Source organism: Podarcis pityusensis, assembly GCF_964106645.2.
Source record: "Podarcis pityusensis genome assembly, chromosome: 5".
Taxonomy (NCBI): domain Eukaryota; kingdom Metazoa; phylum Chordata; class Lepidosauria; order Squamata; family Lacertidae; genus Podarcis; species Podarcis pityusensis.
Window position 1 is genome coordinate 58,048,669 of NC_138032.1, and position 26,266 is coordinate 58,074,934.

The 26,266-nt window shown below is 39.5% G+C and overlaps 1 protein-coding gene and 1 long non-coding RNA gene across 18 annotated transcripts in view; one reads left to right on the forward strand and one right to left on the reverse strand.

The window, feature by feature from the left end:
* Window positions 1–16,304, forward strand: part of PTPRE (protein tyrosine phosphatase receptor type E) — a 148,449-nt gene extending 132,145 nt beyond the window's left edge. For 9 of the 11 annotated variants that reach the window (XM_081005235.1, XM_081005239.1, XM_081005242.1 and 6 more), the window contains 12 exons: window positions 291–388; window positions 2,106–2,225; window positions 2,921–3,084; window positions 5,419–5,554; window positions 7,457–7,606; window positions 9,074–9,167; window positions 9,405–9,481; window positions 11,181–11,315; window positions 12,521–12,646; window positions 12,914–13,065; window positions 14,204–14,339; window positions 15,548–16,304. In XM_081005235.1, coding sequence (XP_080861361.1) covers window positions 291–388; window positions 2,106–2,225; window positions 2,921–3,084; window positions 5,419–5,554; window positions 7,457–7,606; window positions 9,074–9,167; window positions 9,405–9,481; window positions 11,181–11,315; window positions 12,521–12,646; window positions 12,914–13,065; window positions 14,204–14,339; window positions 15,548–15,622 — 1,463 coding nt within the window. In that variant the 3' untranslated portion in view covers window positions 15,623–16,304. The remainder of the gene's footprint in view (window positions 1–290; window positions 389–2,105; window positions 2,226–2,920; window positions 3,085–5,418; window positions 5,555–7,456; window positions 7,607–9,073; window positions 9,168–9,404; window positions 9,482–11,180; window positions 11,316–12,520; window positions 12,647–12,913; window positions 13,066–14,203; window positions 14,340–15,547) is intronic. The other 2 variants (XM_081005240.1, XM_081005238.1) reach the window with 1 other exon arrangement.
* The window catches only part of LOC308477100, a 40,672-nt gene that overhangs the window by 6,081 nt on the left and 8,325 nt on the right, over window positions 1–26,266 (reverse strand). For 5 of the 7 annotated variants that reach the window (XR_013986374.1, XR_013986375.1, XR_013986376.1 and 2 more), the window contains exon 3: window positions 20,942–23,469. This is a non-coding gene — a long non-coding RNA (uncharacterized lncRNA). Of the gene's footprint in view, window positions 1–8,089; window positions 8,958–12,671; window positions 12,720–20,941; window positions 23,470–26,266 lie in introns of those variants that run through there. The other 2 variants (XR_013986373.1, XR_013986372.1) reach the window with 2 other exon arrangements.

Genomic DNA, 26,266 nt, shown 5'->3' on the forward strand with positions numbered 1-26,266 from the left:
TGTTTGCCTGACACATATGCTAGCGTTATTTAGGTGCTAGATGAAGACTATTTTATTTCCTTGGGCTTTTGTTTGACAATTTTGCTTCTGGGCAGCATTGCTACCTCTTTAGTATTTACTGTGGAATTATTTGGTTGGTTTTAAATCTTGTGAACTGCTTTGAACGTTATTATCTATAGAGATATTTTTAAATAAATGAAATAAAGATTTTTTTCCCCTTTTCCTTTTTAACAGTAGTATTGTTTATGTTCATCATAGTTTTTGATTAAATAGCTGTGTTGTATGTATAGGCCCTAAACAAGACACTGTAAATGATTTCTGGAGGATGATATGGGAACAAAAGTCTGCAACTATTGTCATGTTAACAAATGTGAAAGAGAGAAAAGAGGTAGGACCCATTTTTAAAATATTTCCCCTCATACTGTTTGGAGTTTTCCCATAACTCACAAGACTGTTACTAATGTTACCACTTCCTGTTCCGAGTTCTTTAATAAGTCTTGGGTTTCTGACACAATCGCTGCAGCATGCTGGCTTAACTAAACTTTCTTCACTTCTGAGCAAATAATTGGTGACTAACTGAGAAACTTAATGGTGTGTGTGTGTCATTTCTGAATCATGTTTTCAGTCAAATGTGAATGTTCGGGCTTTAACCCTGGTTTATGGCAGTTGTGAATTACCTATAGAGATACAGTCATACCTCGGGTTACAGACGCTTCAGATTGCGTTTTTTTGGGTTGCAGACCGCCGAAACCCCGAACTACCGGAACGGGTTACTTCTGGGTTTCGGTGGCCGTGCATGTGCAGAAGTGCTAATTCACGCTTTGCACATGTGCAGAAGCTTCAAATTGCAACTTGCGTACGCAGACGCATCACTGTGGGTTGCAAATGCTGCGGGTTGCGAACGTGCATCCCTCCCAGATCACATTCGCAACCCGAGCGTCCGCTGTACAGTTTTCATTGGTAGGAAAATATGTATTATTTATTCTGCATCTATTTTCCACCTGAGAATATACACTTGCATAGGGTTATGAAAACGTCTTTGAAGATAGTAATTTGTGTCAGAAGTTAAGAAGAGCCTGCTGGATCAGGCCAATGGCCCATCTAGTCCAGCATCCTGTTCCCACGGTGGCCAGTCAGATGCCTGTGGGAAACCTTCAAGCAGGACTTTACAACAACTGGTATTCAGAAACATTACTGCCTCCAATGTTGGGGGCACAGCATAGTTATTACGACTAGTAGCCATGTGTTGTGGGGGGCGGGAATGGCTGAGAATTGTTTGACTGCATTTTTCTCGTCCCTAATTCACTGCCAAATTTCATTATCTTTCCTGGAATGCTAGATGGACTTTCAGGCTCCAGCTTACCTTCCAGCCCAATTACTAGTTCCTAGAATAAAACTGATTTCATAAAATACAATATGAAATTTCCCAGCTCATCTGCAACAGGGTAGAAAATGATGGCTGGAGCATATTCGTGTGCATATTCATTTCCTGTTATGCTTTTTAGGTAGCTAATTAAAAGTGAATAAGGTGTGTTTGGGAAGCAGAAAATAATAATAGTAATAATATTTAAATTTATATCCCACTCTTCCTCCCAAAGAGCCCAAGGTGGCAAACATAAGCAGTAGGACAAGAAAAACATCTAAAGGCAATTCCAATACAGATGCTAACAAAATAAATATATCTCGGTCACTGAGGAGCATGCAACTTTTATTGCTCAAGGATGACCTCTCCTGGCATTCGTAGAGAAATGTTGACAGAGTTCTCAACAATTCTCTCATTGTATGCAGTATAGATTTTTAAAAGAATGTCATGTAACCATTGGCTACAAATGGCTCTGGATTGAAATTATTGTATCCTGCAACCTGGAGAAACGGGCTTTTAAAATCAGAGAGGGATGAAGTCATGCCTTAATGAATTTTTGGTCCTATGGTATTTCATAACTCACTGTTAATATAGTTAGGTGGTGTCAGTTTCCGTTTTAGAATTTTAAAAAGCATACTTTAAATAGACTCAAAATAATTGTACAGCTTTATAGTAGCTCAGTTATTTGAGGGGCATATATTGCAGCTTGAAGTGACTGTGTGTATTCTTTACATTTGCACAGGACAAGTGTTTCCAGTACTGGCCTGATCAGGGATGCTGGACTTACGGAAACATCCGAGTTTCTGTGGAGGACTGTATAGTTCTTGTGGATTATACTATTCGGAAGTTTTGTATTCAGTCAGTAAGTTAAAGACCCCATTTAATATTTCTCATAATTGGAAAACGTTCCTGATCTATTTTTAACCTCTAAAATACGTATTTGGAATTGTCTGTTTTTGTTGAGTGAAAACTGTTTTTGTCACATGAAAACTTAGCTCTACTCAATACTTATATTTTATTAAACTGTGCCCGAAGTGAGATTTCATTTGGCATTCTGCATGTAGTTTTTGTTTTCATGTTGCCATTAAACACCAAAAGCTCTAGTAGCTCTCTGTTCTCTGAAGTTTCTTTTGGGAGGGAAATGTCTATAGTTCCAATTGGGGTAAATTGTTCTCCATCCACTTGCCAGTCTCAGGCCAGGGGTGCTTACAGGTTAAGGTGTCCCCACAATAACTCTTGCTGAAAGAAGGGGAAGTGTGGGTGCATGAAGACTAAGTTCTATATGAGCACAACATTCAAGGTCATGGAATGCACTTATGACTTACAAAGTGAGGCCATTAAGGCACATGCTTTAATTTGCAGTTTCTATGCTTTTTGCTGGCAGCTGAGTAACTCTGTAATTCTCTTTATATACTGAACATTTAAAATTAATTCTTAGACTAGGCTGCTACCGCTGATGTCTGAAGAGGGAGGGATCGGTCACGCTAACTGGATTGTTTGCTGATTTTAGCCAAAGAAATAAATGGTCATACTCATATTTTGTTTCTGGCTCTCCAGCAGGTTTCTGATGGCTGCAAAGCTCCCAGGCTTGTGACACAGCTTCATTTCACCAGCTGGCCTGATTTTGGAGTGCCTTTCACACCTATTGGAATGCTCAAATTCCTAAAGAAAGTAAAATCTTTGAATCCTGCACATGCTGGACCAATTGTGGTTCACTGCAGGTATGTGTATGTATAAATATGCAGATACACACACATACCCATGAAAAATTACCTTGGGGTGGCCTAACAGGAAGTGGGCAAAATCAATTTTTACATGATTAAGCAACAAGTGCCTCCTTAATGTGGGCTTTTCCTACTAGGGTCTCTGAGAAAGAGCAGAACAAGCCAACATCAGAACTAGCATCAGGAAACTGGCTTCTTCTGGATGATGATTATCTGTATTGTATCACCTGTGAAAAAAAGCAAAATTTTCTCTTTAGTTATTTATCAGCAGGGATTAATTTGTCCCCTTTTCCATTTTGAGAGACGGACCATTTGTTGTGACTTATGCCAAGATATGCCTGTGCAAATCTCCCTTCAGGAATCTTTTTTACAATTTTAAAAATAGCCCATCGTACAAAACTTTACTATCAGCATAAATATATTCATTAAGCACCAGCAGTTTTCTAGGTTAAGAAAACAATACAGTCTCTGCCACAAGCTTAGATATGGCACAGAAGTGAAAAAAGATAGAGATGGAACAGGAAAAGGAACAAGCTCTTCGTAGTAATGTACTTGTATTCTTAGCAGTCTATGTAGCCTTATATGTAGCTACCAGTACCGTGAAGGAGGTAGGGGAAGGCCATCTGAGTCTGATGGAGGAGGAAGCATGGGTGATTCATGCATTCTTAAACCACACTTGAAAGTAATCAGGGCCCAATCAAAATGTAAAAATGCTCTTTGTACAATTTGTAGCAGGATGCTTAGAAGAAGTGGTATCACTGATAAACTTTTTTGTGTGTATATATAATAAATGGGAAGGGGTCTAAGGAAATAAGTTATGATTTAGAAAGCTGGAATATGACATCACAAGAACAACAGACCAAAATAAAATAATAGGATACCAGAGGAACATTTATGCCTAGCACAGGATGCCAGGCCCTTTTCCTCTGAAAGGAAGGCTGAAAATCATTTGAGTTATCAGTAATCAGTAGCAACCATGCCCCCTCTAGTGGTTGTGCTATTAAACACTAGGACAGTATTTTAGCATTTCACAGTAGATCAATACTGTACATTTTTATATCTAATGTTCATATTGGTGTCAAAATGGTATTTTAGAATTCAATTCAGTATACAGTGTTACCTCAGAAGTCGAACAGAATCATTCTGGAAGTCTGTTTGACTTCCTAAACGTTCGGAAACCAAGGCACAGCTTCCAATTGGCCGCAGGAAGCGCCTGCAGCCAATTGGAAGCCATGTCGGACGTTCGGGTTCCAAAGAACGTTCACAAACCGGAACACTCACTTCCGTGTTTGCGGCGTTTGGGAGCCAAAACATTCGACTCGCAAGGCTTTTGGGATCCAAGGTAAGACTGTATTTATCTCTTCATAAGGCCAGCATAAGGTGCTAGTTAAAAATAAAAGGTGAGTCTCAAGTTCAAGATCCTAAAGTAGTTAACTTGGGGATGTGCAAAGTGTGTCTTAAAGTGAAAAGAGTGGGTGGAGGAGGGAACCCTTGTCTTACCTCCTGATTTCCCCTCCTTAGCCCATCCCATGGGATAATTTTTCGCCCGGATACCGAAGTGAGTCCAGCTAGAAGAACAGCAGCTGGAGGAAGGCTCTAGGTGGAAGAGCAGAAAGCAGCAGGGAGGTTTCAGTAGCCCCTACACAGCCCTTTTGTCACTGTAAATTGTGCTACAATATGTGTGATTGCAGCACACTTGCAATTAAAGGTACAGTGAACCCCACATTATGTAGTTTGACCATAAGCAGCAGGAAGTAGATTCAAGATTACTTATGGGTATGGTCCAATTGATACTTTAATCTGAGTTACTTTGAGTTTCTATCCCAACTTAGATTTATTCATGTTCATTCAGACTTCTTGCTGTGAGTCCCCAACCCAATGCGAAGTAGCCCTGGACAAAGAATGAAACACTGTTGCCTTGGGACCTTTGCAGAAAGACTGTCTCACAACTGGGCAGGATTCCAGGTTGCGAGAAAGCCTTTGAGCATGCAGCCATATTTGCAAAGGACCCACACATGTTTTTTACATAAGCACGGAGGGTGGGATTGCTTGGCGATCCCTACTCCTGTGTTAAGAAGGAAGCACTTCCTAAATAGGGGGTCCTGTCTCACAATAAACTGAATGCTGGAGGTGTTGATACTGCCACTAAACGTAGTGGAGAGAGTCTGCTCTGACCTGTCATAGTGATGGCAAAATAAGTAAGGAGGACAAAGAAAATCAGAAATACTGGGAGTAAGACTTCAGAAGAAGGATTGCCAAGTCCAAAAAGGTTACTGCAATATGTTTCATCATTTTCCTCCTAATTCCTGTTGCGTTTCCTTTCTTCTTAAGTGCTGGTGTGGGTCGAACAGGCACATTCATAGTAATCGATGCTATGATTGACATGATGCATGTCGAGCAAAAAGTCGACGTTTTTGAGTTTGTGGCAAGAATCCGCAATCAACGCCAACAAATGGTTCAGACCGATGTAAGTAAATAAAATACACCTTCTGTCATCTTTATCAATCTTTTCAGCTTAAAAGATGACAGAATGACTCAGCCAATTGGAGGGAGGTGTTGGCCAACATTTTCTGCCCTCACCCATGAAAAACATTACACCTTTCGTCACTTGTGGGTGGGAGCAGGAAAGTGTTTGCACCCCGGGAATGCACCTGTGCTCCCTTACCAAAAAAGCAGTACTTCTTTGCAGTCTTCATCTACTGTTCCTTTAATACTAAATCAGCTTTGCTTGTCCTCAGTGACATTGTCATTTGGCTAATCATGGTTGGCTATGCGATGACATCCAATCCAATCCAAATCTTTATTATGGTCATAGACCAGCATCTATGTCTCTATGTGATGACATCATTATTCCAAAGCAGACAAGACCTATATTTTAAAAAGTGTGCCAAAGCAGCAGCCAATTAGAGCAGCAAATTGTGGAGCCAGGGATAGTGGAAATTAAGGCAGCGAACTCAGTCACACAGCCAATCCAGCAGGGGTGAACTCGCCATCCAGGGATCAGCCGCACAATGAAGTTTCCTACAAAGAGCTCGGTGCGTGGCCAATCCATTAGAGTTGATCAGGCAGCCCATCTGCTGGGCTGTAAGTCCAGCCCTGCTTTCTGCAGGGACAGGCTGCGTGACTGAGTTCACCACGCGGCAGTCAGTCATTAAGCCACGTATTTACCTGCCCTCACCTGACCATGTTTGACATCGAGTAGGAGGCAGGTTGAGCACAGTTTGAGGAACAGCCTTGTGGGCTTAAATTCAGCCCACAGCAGGAGGTTCCCCACCCTGGCCTATATGATACACGGGTAGTGGGGTGTTACTAGTCAGTGTAGACCAGGGATAGCCAATGCCCCTGGATGTTGTTGGGACTGCAGCCCTGGTCATTTGCCATGCTGGCTAAGGCTGATGGGTACTGTAGTTCAGGGACATCTGGAGGGCACCATGTTGACTACCCCTGATGTAAACAATACTGAGCTAGTCTGACATAGTATAAGAGAACTTCCTAAATTCCAGAGATACAAAACATCTGTATTAATTCTCTTGCCCTGAAAAACTCCAATTCTTCCACCTTAGCACAGTCTTATTTTTCGCTATATTTAGTCTCTGTTTTCTTTTTTCTTTTTTAAAGGTGTGATTCATCTTTTGTGTTCTAAATGGCTCTTTGTGATTCTAGAATGCTTTTATGGGGTGTGAGCTGTTAATTTATTCTGAAGGATGAAGCTTCTCTGTAGTTTAATTTTTTTAACTCTCTCCAGACAAATCACTAGCTGCAACCAAGATTCTTCCTTTGCTTTGCAGTTTGCGGTTTGTCACCAAAATTCCTAAATGCCATAAGGATGAATTATTACATAAGGATAAGATACATTTTATCATTATGGGAATAAACTTAGGTCAAGCTCTTGCTTTTTCTAGCCTTTTGTGTGGTCAGAAAAAGGGGATAGTAAGGTTTCACTTCAACTTTTGTTGAACTGCCTTAGGATGATTAATCGAAACTCAAACGAACTGTGATTAGTCTCCAAGCCTTGGTTTTTGAATGTGGATTGTTTCAATAAACCATATATTAGCCACAGTTTAGAATTTTGATGTAATGCTGAACTTGGGTTAATTGAAAATGGAAGTGAAAACTTCCAATCTCCTTGTGGTCGCTCCGGTGGATGAGAGAGGGACTTGTTCCTTAACAGTAAACTGTATTTTATTGGCTTATTCAATCATAATGTATGTGTAAGTTTTTTACCTACTATTTGTAAAGGCAACAGTTACATTTCTGACTACTGTATAAAAGTGTATGAGATAGCTGGAGGTTATTCATATCATATATTATATGCGATTAGTAATATTTAAAGTGTCCTGGCTTATAAAATGGCTTACGTTCTTTACAGATGCAGTATTCCTTCATTTATCAAGCCTTACTTGAATACTACCTCTATGGTGACACAGAACTAGATGTGTCCTCCTTAGAAAAGCACCTGCAGCCATCGCACAATGCAGCACCAAATCTTGTCAAACTAGGGCTAGAAGAAGAGTTTAAAGTAAGTATTAAATAAAAATTTACAAAGATTTCAGGCTCACACTTAAAAGAAATAGTTTCTTACTCTGATTTTTAAAAGGTTAATCCTCTTAGAGTATTGGGTTGGGGTTGGGTATTTTTTAGATAAAGAAACTTCACCTGAATTAGAATTTGGTGATAATAGTCATATTATGCATAGCATATATAATATGTCTGGAGTTATGAATATAGTGAAGTTATGTTTTAAGGCTAACACCAGTTATACTTTCTTGACTTAACTGTAGCTCAACCCATTCTTTTGCATTTTGAGATCTGTTGAATTTGCAAATATGAACAAAAGTAATTGTCCCTTCTACTTTTGGAAGTTTTTTTTTTATGTTACATTCATACATACATTTGTGGTAAATTATAACATCATTGTTCACCTTTCCTGTATTGCAGGAGGTTGGACTAGATGACCCACAGGATCTCTTCCAACTTTACAATTCTATGATTCTGTGTGTAATACTTATTGTTTAATATGTACATACTACCTTTATTTTTTAACTTACTTTACTTTAATTTAATATAATATACCATGCTTTATCCAAAGATCCCAGGGCAGTGTACAATATTAAAAACATAACTTACATAGCATAGTAAAAAAAAACAAAAAACCCCACAGAAAAATCATAATAACAGTCTCTCCACATTTAAAAAGCCATAGAATATTTAATGGCCAAAGGCTTGGGTGTTTTTGCCTGGTACCTAAAGACATGTAACGATGGCACTAAGCAAGCCTCTCTGGGGAGAGCATTTCACAAATGGGGAGCCACCACAAAAAAGGCCTGTTCTCATGTTGTCAGCCTCTGAACCTTTTGGGAAGAGGAGGGTCAAAGAAAAGGGCCTCCAAACGCAGGGTCTGGGTAGGTCCATATAGGGAGATTCCTCAAGGTATCAAGGTCCTGAGCCGCTTAAGGCTTCATAGGTCAGCACCAACACTTTAAAATGGGCTCAGAAACCAATTGGCAGCAAGTGTTGTTGGGCAAGGATTAGCGCCATATGCTCAGCTTGTCTTGCCCCAGTGAAAACTTGGCAACTGAATTTCACAGCAGCTGAAGTTTCTAAACCGTCTTCAGAGGCAGCCCCATGTATAACACATTGCAGTAATCTAACCTAGAAACAAGTAATACATACAAGCTACTAGAAATTGAACTGTACATATCCAGCCCCTATAAAACACTCTTTCTAGCTACCTACCTTGCCTGCAGAAAACAAAAGCAGTGTGTCTTAGTTTCCAGGTTTTAAAAAAATGCTTTCCATATAGGTGTAACATAAAAGAACACAGGTGGAGGTTTAGGTGGTTTGGGATCAGGTGAATCAACTAGAAATCTCTCAAAGGAACAGGATATCATGAAATTTTGATGTGTATCTGTTAGCCATTTTTGGTATTCTGTGTTTTTATACAGTAATCTACAAAGTCCTAGCCCAATCTCTCTTTTTGCTGTAGAAATTAACAAATGTTCGAATAATGAAAGAAAACATGAGAACTGGTAATCTGCCCGCAAATATGAAGAAAGCCAGAGTTATCCAAATCATCCCATGTAAGATATCAATTTTCCTCTTTGTAAAAACCGAAATACTTTTATTAATCCAAATTACCTAGTAGTGTACAGTTATGTTACACATTCAACAGCAGGTGGCACTGCTAGGCTGAAGTACAAAGATATATCGTAAACTTGATTCTACGAAAGCCTGAAGCTTCATAGCTTTATTGTATTATTGACTATAAAATGCTAAGTATTCTAAGAAACCTAATATGTGGTGTTTTTGTATTTTAGATGACTTTAACAGAGTGATTCTTTCAATGAAAAGAGGTCAGGAGTATACGGATTATATCAATGCTTCCTTCATAGACGTAAGTGTTTCTGTGTATGTGGAATATGTGTAGTACTGGTTTTTACAAGTCTTTTCAGCAATCAACTTTGTTTTCGACTAGCAGGCAACATGGTTGCACGTGTGCTTTTATCATTACCACATGAGCTATATTGAAGAGTAACTTGAGAATTTTCAAAAAGAATCAAATTATCAACATCATAAAAAGTATGGCTTTGCACTTAAAATGTCAGCAGAGAGAGACAAACCTCCCTGCTCTCCTTGTTCCTTAAGAGAAAACAGAAATTGAGGTCCCCACCTGCAGTGAAGCATTTACTTGCTATCAAATAAGAATTTTCCTCTTCTCCACTTCTTCCAAATACAGTTCAGCTGCCTGAACAGTATTTACTCCTTCATGGCCTCAGTCGTAGGGTTCATCTCTATATACACACTGCCATCTTTTTTCTCTTGACCCTTAGATTTTTATTTTATTTTCTAATACTTTAATACAGTCCTCGAGGGAAGCTTAATAAGTCAGTTAAAGAACCCGGTTAAATTCCCACAGTCTTTCTAGTGCCACCTAATTACATTTTCAGACACTTGCTGGATTGTCCATTGGCTTTATAAATCATATATATTATTTCTCTCTTGTGGTGTGTGTGTGTGTGTGTGTGTGTGAGAGAGAGAGAGAGAGAGAGAGAGAGAGAGAATGCATGCGCCTACAGGACTTGCATGAAAGTCTGTCTCGCAGGAGGTGGGCGGTGAGAGGCACCTGGCTCCTACTCTCACTCTGAAGGACCCCATTTGTCCTTTCTCAGAGGCCTCACAGAAGTCTCACATGGGTGGCAGCAGTAAACACAACCATGCAAGGCTTCTTCAGGGCTGACTTGGCAGCCAGGGAGCCAGGTGGAGTATCAGTTCATCACGCCCACATGAGGCAGCCACCTGAGATTATTGCCTGAATTCAGATCATGAATGGCAGCTGGTGTGGTGTAGGGGTTAGAGCAGGGGTAGGCAACCTAAGGCCCGTGAGCCGGATGTGGCCCAATTGCCTTCTAAATCCGGCCCGCGGACGGTCCAGGAATCAGCATGTTTTTACATGAGTGGAATGTGTTCTTTTATTTAACATGCATCTCTGGGTTATTTGTGGGGCATAGGAATTTGTTCATTATTATTTTTTTCAAAAAATAGGCCGGCCCCCCACAAGGTCTGAGGGACAGTAGACTGGCCCCCTGCTGAAAAAGGTTGCTGACCCCTGGGTTAGAGTGTTAGACTAGGGCCTGGGCGATAAAGGGTCTAAATCCTCACTCAGCCATGAAACTCACTGGGTAACCTTAGGCTCTCTGGGCAACCTGGGCAACCACTGCCTCTCTGCCTATCTTATTCTACCTCATAGGGTTGTTTTAAGGATAAAATGGAGAGGGGGAGAACCATGTGTACCACTTTGAGCTACTTGGAGGAAAGGCAGGATATCAATGCCGTGCTAGTAGTATACAATACAATACAATACAAATCTTAAGTGTTTTTCTATTCCTGAACTGGCTTCTCTATCCTTCCATTGTATGTAAGGGACTAACTACAGTTTTCTGGATTTGTGGCTCATTCTGGAGCTTTCTGAAAAGAATTGATTGTTCTGATATTTCTAGTTAGTCTAGAATCACTTTTAGATTGCCTGGAGTTAAAAAATTGAAATCACTGAGGCATCAGGTAATCGTTGCATTTATGTTTTTTTTACTGTGAAGGGCTATCGCCAAAAGGATTACTTCATTGCAACACAAGGACCTCTTCCTCACACTGTGGAAGACTTCTGGCGAATGGTGTGGGAATGGAAATGCCACACAATTGTAATGCTCACTGAAGTTCTCGAAAGGGAGCAGGTATGACCACTTTGCCCAATTTTAAAAAACAACATATTTTGTTATGAATAGCGTAAAGTGTGATGAGGAAGTGAAATTTTTCTTCAGGACATTCCAACACACACACACACACACACACACACACACACACACACACATATACGCACACAAGATAATTAGCCTATAAATAGCCACAAGTATGCTTCATACCACCAAATCTTAGCAAAGCCCAGCTGTGTTTAGCTGCAGAGTGCTGTGCAGCCTGGGGACTATGTGGTGTCACTGTAATGTTTTGCTGTTCTTCTTCCTCACCCCACTTTTTTTTAAAAAAATGCTTTGCTCTTGACAAAGATTTTCAGGCTAAGAATGAGACATGTAGCAGCATGGTTCCTGATGCACACAGCTTCACGCGAATTGTATCTAACCTGGCTTGATGATCCTCAGTACTGAAAATTCAGACAAAAATTGTCACAATTCTAGGGAAAGTTACACATAATCAAGTCAATTGGGAAATCAATGGGAATTAAGTGCTAAGATGTCAGTGGAGCTTAATAGTGCTTACTTAACTTCCTCTGGACCGCACTGCATGTCAGCAGTTGCATGGCGTAGCTGTCAACTTTTCCCTTTTCTTGTGAGGAATCCTATTTGGAATAAGGGAATTTCCCTTAAGAAAAGGGGAACGTTGACAGCTATGCTGCATGGTGGCAAGAAGTCTGCATGTTTGTTGTAGCATCAAACTACATTTCTTAACTTAAGGTGAGATATAATGGGTTTTACAGTGATATCCGTTTCAAGCGTTGCTGAAATCATTGTTAAGTCATTACAAAAGCAACTTGTGTTGTCATATGATTCGTGAAAGTTTTTAATGTGTCTTTCTAACTTTTCCCCTTTTTAAAAACTTTTCATTTGTCTCCCAAAGTGCAGAAGTATTGTATGTCAAGCATGTGCTTGTGTAACATCAATTGCCCATAGAAAACAGGCATCACCTAAAACATGGAGAGCGTAGAACTTCCTGTATTTTTCTTCTTCTGTTCAGTACTCAGATATAGGGGCATTAAATAGTTATTCTGTATAATATGTAATGTGCGACTGGAGGGAGGGGAAGGAGACAGGAACTAGTTCTTACTAATGTTTTTGAGGAACCAGTGCTGTATCTGCATGAATATATTTCAACCAAGAAGTTCTGGAGGCAGCGTTCATTCCTTTTTCTTCCCTCAATGTTACAGGAAAAATGTTTTCAGTACTGGCCATCAGAGGGATCTGTTACTTATGGAGAGATTACCATCGAGATAAAGAGTGACTCACTGGCTGATGCCATAAGCGTCAGGGACTTCCTGATTATGCACAATCAGGTATTAATGATCACATTTTAAATACGTCTGTGTCCGCTGTGGTTTTCTGAACTTCAGGGTTGCTTAAAGCCAACTGAAATGTAAATTTAGCTCAATTTAGATTACTCGTTAAAATCCTCTTACCTTATATAAATCACATGATTAATTTACATTGACCATATATGAAAAGGTTCCTATAGATAATAAGGTATGTGGCTGGCTTCCAGTGTTCCATTCCATTCTTGAAGCTGCATTGAATTTGTGGTTTTCTTCCTTTTGAATGACCAGGAGAAGCTGGGCAGACTTGTCCGACAGTTTCATTTTCATGGATGGCCTGAAATTGGAATTCCTGCTGAAGGGAAGGGAATGATTGACCTCATTGCAGCTGTCCAAAAGCAGCAACAGCAGACAGGAAACCATCCCATTACAGTGCACTGCAGGTAAATAGTTCTGTATTTTATTTTGCTCCATGCTCCTTTGCTTGTTTGTAAGTTTGCAATACTTCTATTCTGCCCATCAATATTTCCATTACAAATATTTACAAAAATGTAAAAATATATTTTCAATTTTTTTAAAAAAGACAATAATTTTCTGTAAAAAACATACACATTTAAAATACACAGACCCCAGACATTGACCAGGTGCCATTGCAGTTAACGAAGTGCCTGCATGACCTGATTGTAATGCCCAGTCCCTGTTACCAATCTAGTAACCTTGAAACGATTTTCTGTACTCTGATTGGGCGTTTAAGAGGGAATGGACAACTATGGCCAGATACTCAGTTATCAGAAATGGGGCATTTGTCAGCAAGGCTTTAATATCACTTTCCTGGAGTTTTAGATCAGCAATGGGGAATCTCTTGGCCACAGGCCTAATTAGGTCTGCCTGGCTTCTGAATTTGGGCTGCAAGGCCATTTTGGGCAAACTACACTCACCTACCACTCACCTATTGTCATAAGATGTCAGCTACAGAGATCTGTTCTCTCCAACGTAAGCAACAAGTATGAACCTGTTAAAGTGTTCCGTGAAGGCTGACTCAATCTTGGATCTGGGCAGATCCAGATGCTTTTGTTTGATAAACTGTGTTCATGATTTTGAAGCCCAATTTCTTATTAGCTAGAGCTATAATTCATACATTACATTAGCTTCAGCACAGCAGTCAGTCACATAGTGATGGTCAGGCTCTGGCTGGTGAGACTAGGATGTTTTGAAGAGTTTCCAGAAGTGCTAGGAACTATGTTTATATATTGTTAGTTTAGAAATAACATGATGTAAACATTTATGCACATAAAGTGATTGCAAGATTAAGCTTGGCTGGTTGAAAAATTTAGACGTGTTTATATTTCAAGAAAGTTTTCCTTGGCTAGTAGAACTAAATTCCATTATCTGCATGAAAATGTTTATATTAAGCAAATTGACATAATTTATTCTGCTTCTGCCAGTCCTTGGAAAGAACAATGAGGCAATGCAGGGATTCTTCTCAGTAGCAGGGAATCAATTCAGGGTGTATTTTCACTGTATTGAATATGGATTTGGTAATATAACCTGTTAAAGAAAAAAAATGTATATGTATTATAGTGCTGGAGCTGGAAGAACAGGTACATTCATTGCACTCAGCAATATTCTGGAGCGAGTCAAAGCTGAGGGGCTCTTAGATGTATTTCAAGCTGTGAAGAGTTTACGACTGCAAAGACCACATATGGTGCAAACACTGGTATGTTGTTCTAACCACAAAAATATTTGTCAAAAGGATAATAGGATGTTGGTATTTGAGCAACACAGGACTTGGGTGTTCACAAATACATGTAGTTCCAATGCTTAGTCGTGTTCTTCCAGTACTAGGAGCTAACCCTACCTGCAAAGCCATACCACAACAACTTTTGAAACTGCTGAATAGTCTCTGCACAGTGCTATAGGGTATCTTGGATTTTTGGGGGAGAGGGGTGTACAGCTGGTCCTCTGAACTGCTAATAGCAGTGGCAATTCCAAACATTATTGCATACTTTTGCAATCAAGGAATTACGGCAAGGGTGGCCTCCCTGTATATAAAGGTAAAGGGACCCCTGACCATTAGGTCCAGTCATAACCACTCTGGGGTTGCGGCGCTCATATCGCTTTATTGGCCAAGGGAGCCGGCGTACAGCTTCCGGGTCATGTGGCCGGCATGACTAAGCCACTTCTGGAGAACCAGAGCAGCACACGGAAACGCCGTTTACCTTCCCACCGGAGCGATACCTATTTATCTACTTGCACTTTGACGTGCTTTTGAACTGCTAGGTTGGCAGGAGCAGGGACCGAGCAATGGGAGCTCACCCCATCACGCGGATTCGAACTGCCGACCTTCTGATAGGCAAGTCCTAGGCTCTGTGGTTTAACCCACAGTGCCACCCATGTCCTCCCTGTATATAAGGGGCAGATTAATTAGAGCTGGTTATTTGTGCTCTGCTTGCCTCTCACAGTTGTTTTTTTTAAAACAATAGCAATAGTCAGGCTTACATATGTGTCCTGGTATCAGAATATAGCCATTTTTAGCTGTCTCTTGATGGCTTCACCACCCTGAGAGGCAGGCTATAACTAATTAAAATGAAAAAGTAAATGGGAAACTTCTTGATTTGACAGTGACTCCTGATAGGATTTATGGTTATTTTAAATGGTCCCATTGGGCTCACTGTCCACCTCTCATTCATAGTCTGCTTCTTCAGTGAACCAACGGTTGTTGTTGTTTTAGTTATATTTTAAAATTAATTATGCTACAAACTGCAAAAAAGAAAGTGTTTTAACAGGATAAGAAATTAAAAATGTTGTCTGTAAGATATGCTACATATGATTATGCTCCAGTTTAGAGTTAAACATGCTTCGCTGGAATTCTTATGATTCAGAGAAATTTTCATCAGAGTAAATGTATTCCTCTTCTCTTTTCAGGAACAGTATGAATTCTGCTACAAAGTGGTACAAGATTTCATTGACATATTTTCTGATTATGCCAATTTCAAGTGAAAACTCCTGCCTTATTATTATTATTAATTTAATCATCTGTACAGAGATTTGTAAATCATGTTAATTTATTTCCATTGACTTTTTAAAAACTCTAAATGTACATACTACCATGTTTGGCTTGCTTGGAATGCCTCCTTAGATGTATAAATTATTCAAGACTTTTACTCTCTGATCCAAAGGAGCATGCGCAGAACCGTTTCAAAAAAAACCTGAAGAACCTATTTGATTCCAGAGTCCCACTTTCCCTCCCAAACAGCAGGATTGCTATTGTTTTGAAATGCTCAACATGTGCAGCTTCAGCACATAAAATAGGGGAGCTGCACATCTAGCACACTTTTGCATGTGGGACACCCCATTCAGCTGGGGATATATGTGCAAAGGCTGTGTTTGTGTATCTAGTTCCCCAAGCTGGATCAAGGTGATCTTTAAAGTTTTGCATAACAGATGGCCGTGTACAATATATCACAGTATAAACTATTATGAATATAGGGCACAATCCAGCCTATGTTAGGCATATTCAATCCCCACTGATTTCAGTGGGTGTATTAAGCTTATGCTTAAATTTTTCCCATTGAAGTTAATGGGATTTGGAGTCCAGTTAATGGTCTGGGAGCACTTGATGCTGCAGCACTGCTGAAGCTAAGTGTGCATGGATCTGATCAGCCCCTTGGATGGGAGTCCATCGAAGTCCTCCCTGTGGAACGCCCTCCCACCAGATGTCAAAGAGAACAACAACTACCAGACTTTTAGAAGACATCTGAAGGCAGCCCTGTTTAGGGAAGCTTTTAATGTTTGATGTAACATAGTATTTTAATATTCTTTTGGAAGCCGCCCAGAGTGGCTGGGGAAACCCAGCCAGATGGGCGGGGTATAAATAATAAATTATTATTATTATTATTATTAACAGGAAATAAATACTTTTAAAATTCATTAATGGGACTTCAAAAATGCTTGGTTTTGGCTGGATCATACCCATGTTTTCCCCGAACATCTATGAAATTCTGCCTTTTACTTTTTAGTTTTTAACTTTTAGATGACTTATAAAATAACCCGTGTTTATAAAGCAGAGGAATAAGAGTAAATAAGCTGGATCCAAATCCATGCACATAACAATTATTTCTCTTAGAGCAAGTTCCACACAATGGCCACGTGCTACTAGGAAACACTGTGTACACCCCACTGAAATGAGTGTGGCCACCCAAGAGCATATGCATTTGCTTGCTGCATTCATCTCAGTATTTGCAGAGTATTCTTTTTTTGGTTGTGGCGGTGTTTTGATGCTTTTATGTTCATCAGCACCTTGCTCCACTTTTAAACCTATTGATGCTAATGTGAACTGCTGACTGTGGAAGACACTATTTGAGGTGCTCTAGAAAGTTGGTTAATATTCTACAACTATTAATCTTAACGTTCAATAGCCAGGTTATATCTGTTTGCTTTTTTTGGTATTTTTTAAGCATTCTTCCTGTTAAGCACAACTCATTCAGTGGATTATATATAATGGTACATGAATCCTCCACAAGCAACTGTCTAAGATTTTGAACCTTAGCAAAAAACATAAAACGTATAATTATTTTTGAAGACAAGATTCTCTAGATACTGTAGTTCTGTTATAATTGCAAGCTGTAACTTAGCACCATAATGCAAATACTGAGTTCGTTGAATTCAGTTAAATAATCTTAAAAGATCACCTTAAATTATTTAACCTGATATAATTTTTTAAAAAGAAATATTAACATAAAGTAACATATTTAATGTAAGTTAATTAATCAGTATTTTGAAACTATTTTGTATTTTGAAAAGAAAGAGGTTCTGTTCTTGCTATCACAAAAAGGTATATTGCCAGATAGAAAACAAATATATAAAGGAAAACATAGACTTTCAATTTAAAACAATCTAGCTTAAGATAGTTATGGCTAAGCAACACAACTTCAGTAATTACATAGTGGCAAACTTGCTTCACTGGTGTCAATGGAGTATAGTCATGACAAATCTTTAGTTGAATCAGGGAATAGCACCTACTGAAGTCAAGACATTTACTTCCAAGTCCTTAGAATACTGGTGTTAGTGTTCAATTAAGGACACAGATAAATACACTTGTGCTCCTTTAGCGTCGGTGGTACTTAATAGGAATGAACAGTGTCCTGAATTGTGTCCCTACAAATGGTGTAGTACTCCTCAATGTCAGTATGCTTTCAGACCTCCTATATGACCTATGATTTCACAATTTTCTCCCTTATTGTAAGTATACAGAACTATCCCAGTAGCCAGTGAAGTATGGACATGTAGGAGTGCCCACAAAATTTGGGTTTGGGCTGTTGGTGCACAACAAACCATTTACTGTTAGGGCACAAAACTCATATGTTTTCAACTGACTTGTATGATGGGCTGCTTCCTAGGGTTTTTACTTTAATGGCTGTGACAATATATAAAGCCGCATGTGGCAATGTCATCGTCTGGACAAAACTAGCTTTGGAGAAAAATGACAAAACACACAGTACATTTTATATCTATTGCTCCCATCTTTTTAGAAGGCATAAATTAAAGAGCACAAGTACAAAAGAATAATTTGTATATAAATGTCTAATATGCAATAGTTTGGGCTTGTTCATTGGTGTTTTTTTTAATACAACAAGGAAAGCCTTATTGACAACTATGTAGACTTTAACCTGGTCATTACATTTCAGCTCCTGCATTATTTTAATCGATGTTCATTTTAATACATGACTGGAAGAAAGGTGGATACTTTTAGCAATTCAGAGGATTGCAAGGTGTCCACATGAGTCTTTTACTTACCGACTTTTAATTGAAAACAGTTCAGGTTAGTCTATAAGCACACTGTTTTTAAAGCACTGCCATTTTATTGCTTGTGTCTTCCCAGTAATGCACTTCTGTAAATCTATATGTATATGTACAGTTGTTATGCACTTAATGAATAGAATTTATTGTAAGAGGTGATTGATGTTAAGCTCTCTAAGCCCCAAAGCAAACACCATTATTTGGTTAAGAGTTGAATGTAAAATAAGCTTTCTATCATAATAAGTTTGGAAATCCAAACTCCAAAATGTGAGGAATGAACACTATGGACCCAAATCTGTGAGCACATTAATAGATGAAGATAGTTTTTTTTTAAAAAACCACTGTTTCTACCCACCACTTTAGAAGCTGCTTCCAACAGCCTTAAGAGTGTCAGACACTTTCTAATGCAGTACAAATTGTGTGGAAACTGCTGTTTTCAAAATACTGGGGTTTTTATTTAGGTATGACAAAACCATAATCATATTCTTCCTAATATCTCTATTTTTGTTACAATAGAGGCATGTGCTAGTCCTGGTATTGAGTTTTTGACTACTGGATATTAGTAACACCTTTAGGCATTTTTGGTGTCCTGGTGAATATGTCCCCTCAGTTTTCTTGGCTCCTTGATGAATGGCCTCTCTGCACTTAGCCAAAGTATCTTATTTAGCTTGATAACACAAAAATAGTCTTTACAGTTACCAATTTAGTCTCCGTCTTCTAATTTCCCACTTCCTAGCTTTCAGTAAACCTAGAATAGCATAGGTAGCTGCTGTTCCCTCATCCATGACACTGGAATTCCTTGCTTCTCTTAGTATCTGGTCCAGTACCCCTTCCTTGACCTCTGACCAGCAACCATAGCTGTAACTGTGAAATCTGCTTAAGGGAAAGCATTGCAGTTGTTCCTTTTTAAATTATCCAAACAAAGTCATTTCCAGATGTAGAGAAAAATCCTGCCTTGGTGGAAGGAAGTAATTATTAGATAATATTTCTAATAGCATCCAGAACTCTCTTAATTTGTTGCTTGTTCTGTAAAGCAATATTTAAAAACGTAAGATGTGGGCCAGAAATGCACATAGCGGAATCCATTAATGAAGTAGGGATATTTTAACTTTTCTTATATTTACCCAAGTGAAGCCAGAATACTTGGGGTGAGGCTCATTTTGGTAATACTAATATGAGTGCACTTAAAATGGAGCCAAATGAGCAGCTTTCCTCCCCCAATGTGGAATAATTTCTATACTCAACAGTTTCAGATAATTCCGTGGGATTAAATTCTCTGAAGTAATCTGAAGCACAAAACCTTCTCTGTGGGCTTTGTTGGATTCCCTTCAGACAATCTAGTTCTACTAGGTTCTCCCATTTGGTGATGACAAGACTTGCCACAGTTGAGGAAATACTGTGCTAAACCCAGCCAAATCACTTTTAATCACAACTAATCTGTTTTATGAGGTTGGTGAATTGCAACTTTAGAAAGCTTGTTTTTCACTTCAAGGTGTTTAGTCAAATAAGACTGTGATACTTCGTACAATGGTATAACAAACATATTTATGGGTTTCCACACTTAAATTTTTTTACATTGCATGAGATTGCATTAATAAATGCCAAACAGTGATTAGAAATTTATATGTTCTGATCTGTATATCTAGTCACTATGTGACTCAACTTATTGTCTTGTGTGACAGTGGACATTGATTGCCAAAGCTCTTAAGTACATGCTTAACTCAGAAACAGTGCACAAATAGTAATATTGTTAAAGCAGTTTATTTCGAAGTATGTTTCTAGAAACCCAGGGTTCCTTATCAATTTATCAGGGAGTCAACAATAGCCCTATTTGTGTGTTAAAACCCTCATGCGATTATACTTGTGTGAGGAGAGGGCATGGGCGTGTTAACTCCCCAGCTTCACCCTCCATGAAGCTGGATGTCTGCTATAGGCATGCAGATCCAGTTTGATTTAGAACCTTGCACAATCAGCGTCCTGAATCATGTGGCGAGCTAACACTAATGCAGCAGCGTCCTGGCTACAGATCTTTGCCCTCCAATGCATGGAGGGAGCAGGCCAGCACTCCCTTTATTGCATCTGCTTTTTTAATGCCTTGCAAGGACTAACAACAAGATAAAGAACTGTAACTTAGCTAACCAAAAGGCATCTTATCACTTGTTACTGATATTTTCCTGCAGAATACAGCAGCGGAGGAGACATGTCCTTTGCAGGCCTGGCACCAGGGACTAGCAAAATCTGGCAGGGCCCCCTCTAATAGTTTATATACATAAAAATGCTTTAAAAACAAACAAGAGCAGTGTGCACACAGGCATGCAAACAGTTAATGTGTGTGGGAAAATGTAGCTGTGTGGGGAAAGGAAGGCTCTGGTCTTGACCTTCTGTTGCCTGTATGACAGCCAAGGTGTTTCCATTCTATACCGTACTTGGATTCCTTGCTCCCCTGATTGTCACAGGATTTGCAGAGCGAACAATCAGCCACAACGTTCAGGATTAACTCTGCACTGTTGCAGAAGTTGGGAGAGCCTAAGCTCACAGTTTGCCTGGTCCACTTGAGGTCTCCCATGTTACCAGTAGTGGATGCTGTATCAGGCAGCGCAGGTTCTGTGCCCCCGACTCATCTGCTGTTAGAGCCAGCGCATCCGCATGCCCCATTTAGTCAGCCAGCTAGCCCTCTGCATGGAGTTTAGGAGCAAAAGAAGATATTGGAGGAAGCCCTGCTCATGCATTCAAAAGAACACCTGAGCTTGAAACAGTCCAGGAGTGTGTGCACCAGCCCCACCTCCAGTATCCTCATGTGTGCCATCTCCACTCTCGCTCTCCTGAGGTTTGAGCAGAAATATCTGCAGCAATATTCTAGCTGCATTCAGAAATTCCCTGCAGACCTTTGTGGGAGTAGGAAGCATGCAGAGGGTTACTGGGGGCAGGGGCAGCATTGCGTCCCTGTGACCCTACACAATTTGAACTCTCATGTACTCTTCTGAATGCATGAAGTGTGCACTCTCTTGTATTTGATGTGGATGTGTATCTCTGTGTGTGCACGTTTCTGCATCTCTCCTCTGCGTGTTCAGGCCTCCTGCTATCTCTTGCATGGGGTCCAAAGAATCCTGGAAACAGCCCTGGTGCTGTGGGACATACGTATTCTGTATAGGGGCCAGCTAGTCTCACTACGCAAATTTAAGAATGTGACACAATGCACTCCAGAATTCCCTGCAACACACAACATAGTTCTTGGCAGACAACTCAGTGTGGAAAGCATTTCTTGATGCAAGCAAGTTTTGAAATCTTGTACTAAGTAGATACTTAATGGCTTGGGTTAATCAGGCCCAACAGAAGAATGCCTGCTGTATTGATTAGTGTTTTGAAAATGACTTTTATGAATTGGTTTTTAAAGGAATTTGAACATCTTTGTTTCCAGCATTTGAAAATGTTTTCATTATGCAGTATCATTTTTAGTATGTTGCTACTGAACCTTATTCTGTATATGCAAAACTATATTTAATTTATGTCAAGATCTTTATAATATATGTGTGTATTATACAGTGATATTTTCTTTTATTACATTTATAATTTGATCTTGCTGTATTTATAATGCCAGTGAATGTTGCTGAATTATTTGTATATGCAAATCGCAAGATCTAATAATTCTGATGCAAGAACAAGGTTTCATTTTTATTTTCAGGCTGCATTTCTTTCTTTAAATCTCTTAATTTCATTCCTCTACTATTTGCTCATTTAAACTAAATACAGCAATAGTGCAAAGGACATAAAATCCCTTACTTAAATTGCTTCCCAGAACTTTAAAAACTCTAGCTATTTGACTCAGAGCACTGTTCTGACAAAAAAAGAGAGTTAAAAATGAAGCATTATACATATAACATTAATTTGCAACAGCAATTTATCTTTTCAACCAGAACACGCTTATTTATTCTAAGTAATCTGAATAAAAGTAATCATTATTCTCACTTGTTCCAATGGATTATACAAAAGTAAATGTAATCTTCCTGGGCAGTACAGTTTGGTCTACTTGAAACAAATATAGCAGTGGCAGGCATTTTAGACCTTGTCTACACATGCATCAAAACGAATTTGGAAGGGTTAGACTGTGGACTGCAGGAGCAGAAACGTGGTGGTGATGGGGAATGGCATAAAAAGGACATGGTACACTTTTGTGTGTGCCAAGAGAGATGGTTCTGTTGCATATATTAGATTTCTGAAAGAGAATGATACGTTCATGTTAAAACATCTTTCCTTTGAAGGAAGTACAAAAGGAATCCAGCAGTGTCTGGACAGTATGTCCTCTCCCTTTCTCCTCTCTGGTGCTGCCTGTGTTACATGCAGTGTTCCACTTCAGACTGCAAATAGGTGGTCACATTTATAATGCTCCCCTATGTGCAAAACTCCTTCATGAGTAGAAAACAACTGGGAACAAGCTGTTCTAGAACCATTCTTCCTGGTAATGCTGCTTTTACTCGCAGGGTGTTTTAATATGCTGGAGCATTCAAATCTGGGGTGTCCATAGATAGTTTAACATGGTTGCATCCTGTCTCCTTCCTCAGCATTCTATCTACCCTCATATTGCTTTATGTGGAGACCATGTCCTAGTTTGCTTCAGTCACTGCTCTGGATTTAGTAGGGTACTATTTTCTATAATGCAAAGGCACACACCACTGATATCTCAGCTATGTGGACAATATTGTATCCTGATTAGATATAATCTAATTAGATTGGATTTCATTGGAGCATTAAAACTGGACAGAACCATTTATTTGGGCTAACGATTTCTTTACTCATATCAAAACCATTCTATGGTATTTTTATTTACCAAATGTTCCTAAATGTCCTGCCTTGAGGCCATCCACAGTTGTCCAATGTTACTTTCACTAATAGGATCCTGCTGTAAGATCTCCACCCAAGAAGTTCCAGAAATTCTTACACTGCAGATTACCTTCATCATGCTTTAAGTTGGTAGAACCTTGTTTGCTGGGGAGGTTTTCTGATGGGAGGTAGATAGCTACTCATAGCCATTGTAAAAGAGTGTCTGAATTCTATGAAAACACACACACACACACACACACACAGTCACAATTTTCAATTACATCCCTGTTGTGAAATTAACATATAGCAGCTATCAATCAGAGCCTATTGCTTGTAGTTCTTGAAGAATCAACTATTTTGGAAGATTTATTTTTTTAAAAAATTAAAAATCCTCTCAGTCACCAAGCAGTAGATAACTGCATGGTGTCTCACATAACTGAAATCCAGATCTGCCATCACCATGAGAAAACTACTTGTGAATTTCCATGAGCAAGTTCTTCATTTCTGACAGTTCCTTGTTTAATTCTTGGTAACCTAATTCCACAGACTATGGAAAAAAGCTTATAAAATTGACTACATGGGATGTCAGTGCTTGAAAGAATTTAAAATGTTTCCAATATTTTGGCCCTGTTGAGATCTCGTTTTTAGAAGTCTGATTCTGAATATTGAAAACCTGTAAATTGGCAGATTCTTTAATTATCCAGTCTAGCATACATCTATTCACTTTGCCAGAACATGTGTAAACAAAGACCACTGTAGCTGGATTATAAGTGACTTTCTCGGGATCATTCCCTGGATTTCTTACTACCCAGGCTATATAGTTTTATTTGAAACTGCAGTGGCAGACCTCATTATGAGATTTGTAGTCTGTTTTCTGAACATCCTCTATGGCTTTGATAATAGTGTATTTAAAAAGAATACATTAGTAAAAGTAATATTCTATATTATATTTGATCTAATAAAACACAGAACTCTTGTGGGAGAAGGGCAGTTGAAAGAAAAAAATCTCAACAATTTGTTACCATTTTTTATATCAAATAAAATAGCTTGATGTTTTGGAGTTCTGTTTCCCCAGGTAATTTGCTACACTTTGCACTTTTATCATCTAAAAGATAGATTAATTATTTGAAAGGACTTTAAATCTGAATTTAATATGAGCTTCTTATAAAGCATATTCATAAATGCATGCAAGAATCATGTCTCTGAGCTTTTGATTTGTGTCTTACAAATAGAAATAAAAAATACTTTTGATGCAGTTTTTATGAAATAGTTACTGATAAACCATACCTTCCTCAAATACTGGCATTCAGATTACACTATCTAGATATCTAGAATGAAAAAATAAATGGCTATAGCTTATGCCAGTAACTGTCCTTAGCTAGAAAATAAAATGTGCAGACCCATCTTTCTCAAAAATGAAAACACATAGAGTTCTAAATAAAATAAGATTAGACCAACTCCCATCTAGTCCAGCATCCTGTACTCATAGTGGACAACCAACTATGGTTTCATGTGGGAAGTCTTTGAGAAGGACAGGAGCACAACAGCAGTGTCTCCCAGCAACTGATATGTAGAAGCATACTGCTTTTGACAGTGGAAGTAATACAGTCATGATAGCTCTTACTCCATACATTTGTCCAGTGTCCTTTTCAAGCTATCCAAGTTGATGGCCAACACTACATCTTGCAGTCATTAATTCCATAGTCTAAGCACGTGCTGTGTGACATAGTTCCTTTTGTCCGTCCTGAATCTTTCAGCATTCTAGTTTGGTGGATGGCCCACGTTCTAGTACATGTGAGAAGGATAGACACTTTTCTCTAACCCAGGGGTAGTCAACCTTTTTATACCTATCGCCCACTAATCTATCTTTCTTGATGGTAAAATTTCCTTACCACCCACCAGTGCTTGATGGAAGGAGGATTCAGCTTGTGCCATAGAACCCCTACCGCCCACCTAGAATTCGGAAATGCTCACTAGTGGGCGGTGGGGACCAGGTTGAAAACCCCTGCTCTTACCAGTTTCTGCACACCATACATAATTTTATACAACTCTATCATGCTCCACCATACCTTTTTCTGAACTAAAAAGTTCCAAATGTAATCTTGTTCCAGCTCTCTGATCATTTTGGTTACCTCCTCCTCCCTTTTCCACCTCAACAATATCCTTTTCCAGCTCAACACAGTATTCCAGTGCAGTCACCATACATTATTGGACCTGTATCTTCCTGGTAGCAGACAACAGAACCACGAGACAAGTGTAAAATACTCAAGCAAGAGTTTTATTTACAACCTTACAAACACAAAGCATGTGGGTGTTCTCTTTTGCAGGCTAATGCAAACTGCAACTTCTCCTTTTGTACCCATCACCAGCTGTACCTAATCAGTCTAGAAAACCACACCACGAACTCACAGAAACAGTTCTTAAAGTTACAACAATCTTTTCTGTTTCTTTGCAGAATGACTCCTACCATAGATTTGTGTAACAGCATTATGATATTGACAGTTTTATTTTCAAACCCTGTCCTGATGAATCCTAATTTTCATACCTGCCACACACTGGCTCAACATTTTCATTAAGCCAGCGGCGTAGCGTGGGTTATCAGCACCCGGGGCAAGGCAAGTAATTTGCGCCCCCTAACCCGGGGCAAGGCAAATAATTTGCGCCCCCTAACCCGGGGCAAGGCAAGTACAGTAATTTACTCTCCCAAGCAGCAGCAGCAGCAGCAGCAGCAGCAGCGAGGCTTCTCTTTCCCCCGCGCTCTCCTGGAGCTGCCTCTTTTCTTTCCTTTTTTCCCTTTCTCCAAGGCTTTTCGCTTTCTCTCCTTAATTGATTCCTCCTCCACACCGCAGCGTTTCCTAGCTGCTTCCCCCCCCTTCCCCTCTCTCTCCTCCTCGCTCTGCTTGCCTTGCCCTGCACCGGCAGCAGCAGGCGCAGCCAGACCCCCGCCAGCCAGCCCGCCCGCCCGCCCGCCCGCCCGCCCACCCGGCTTCCTCTCCTTTTTTTGCCCGCGGCAGAAGGCTTCGCTCT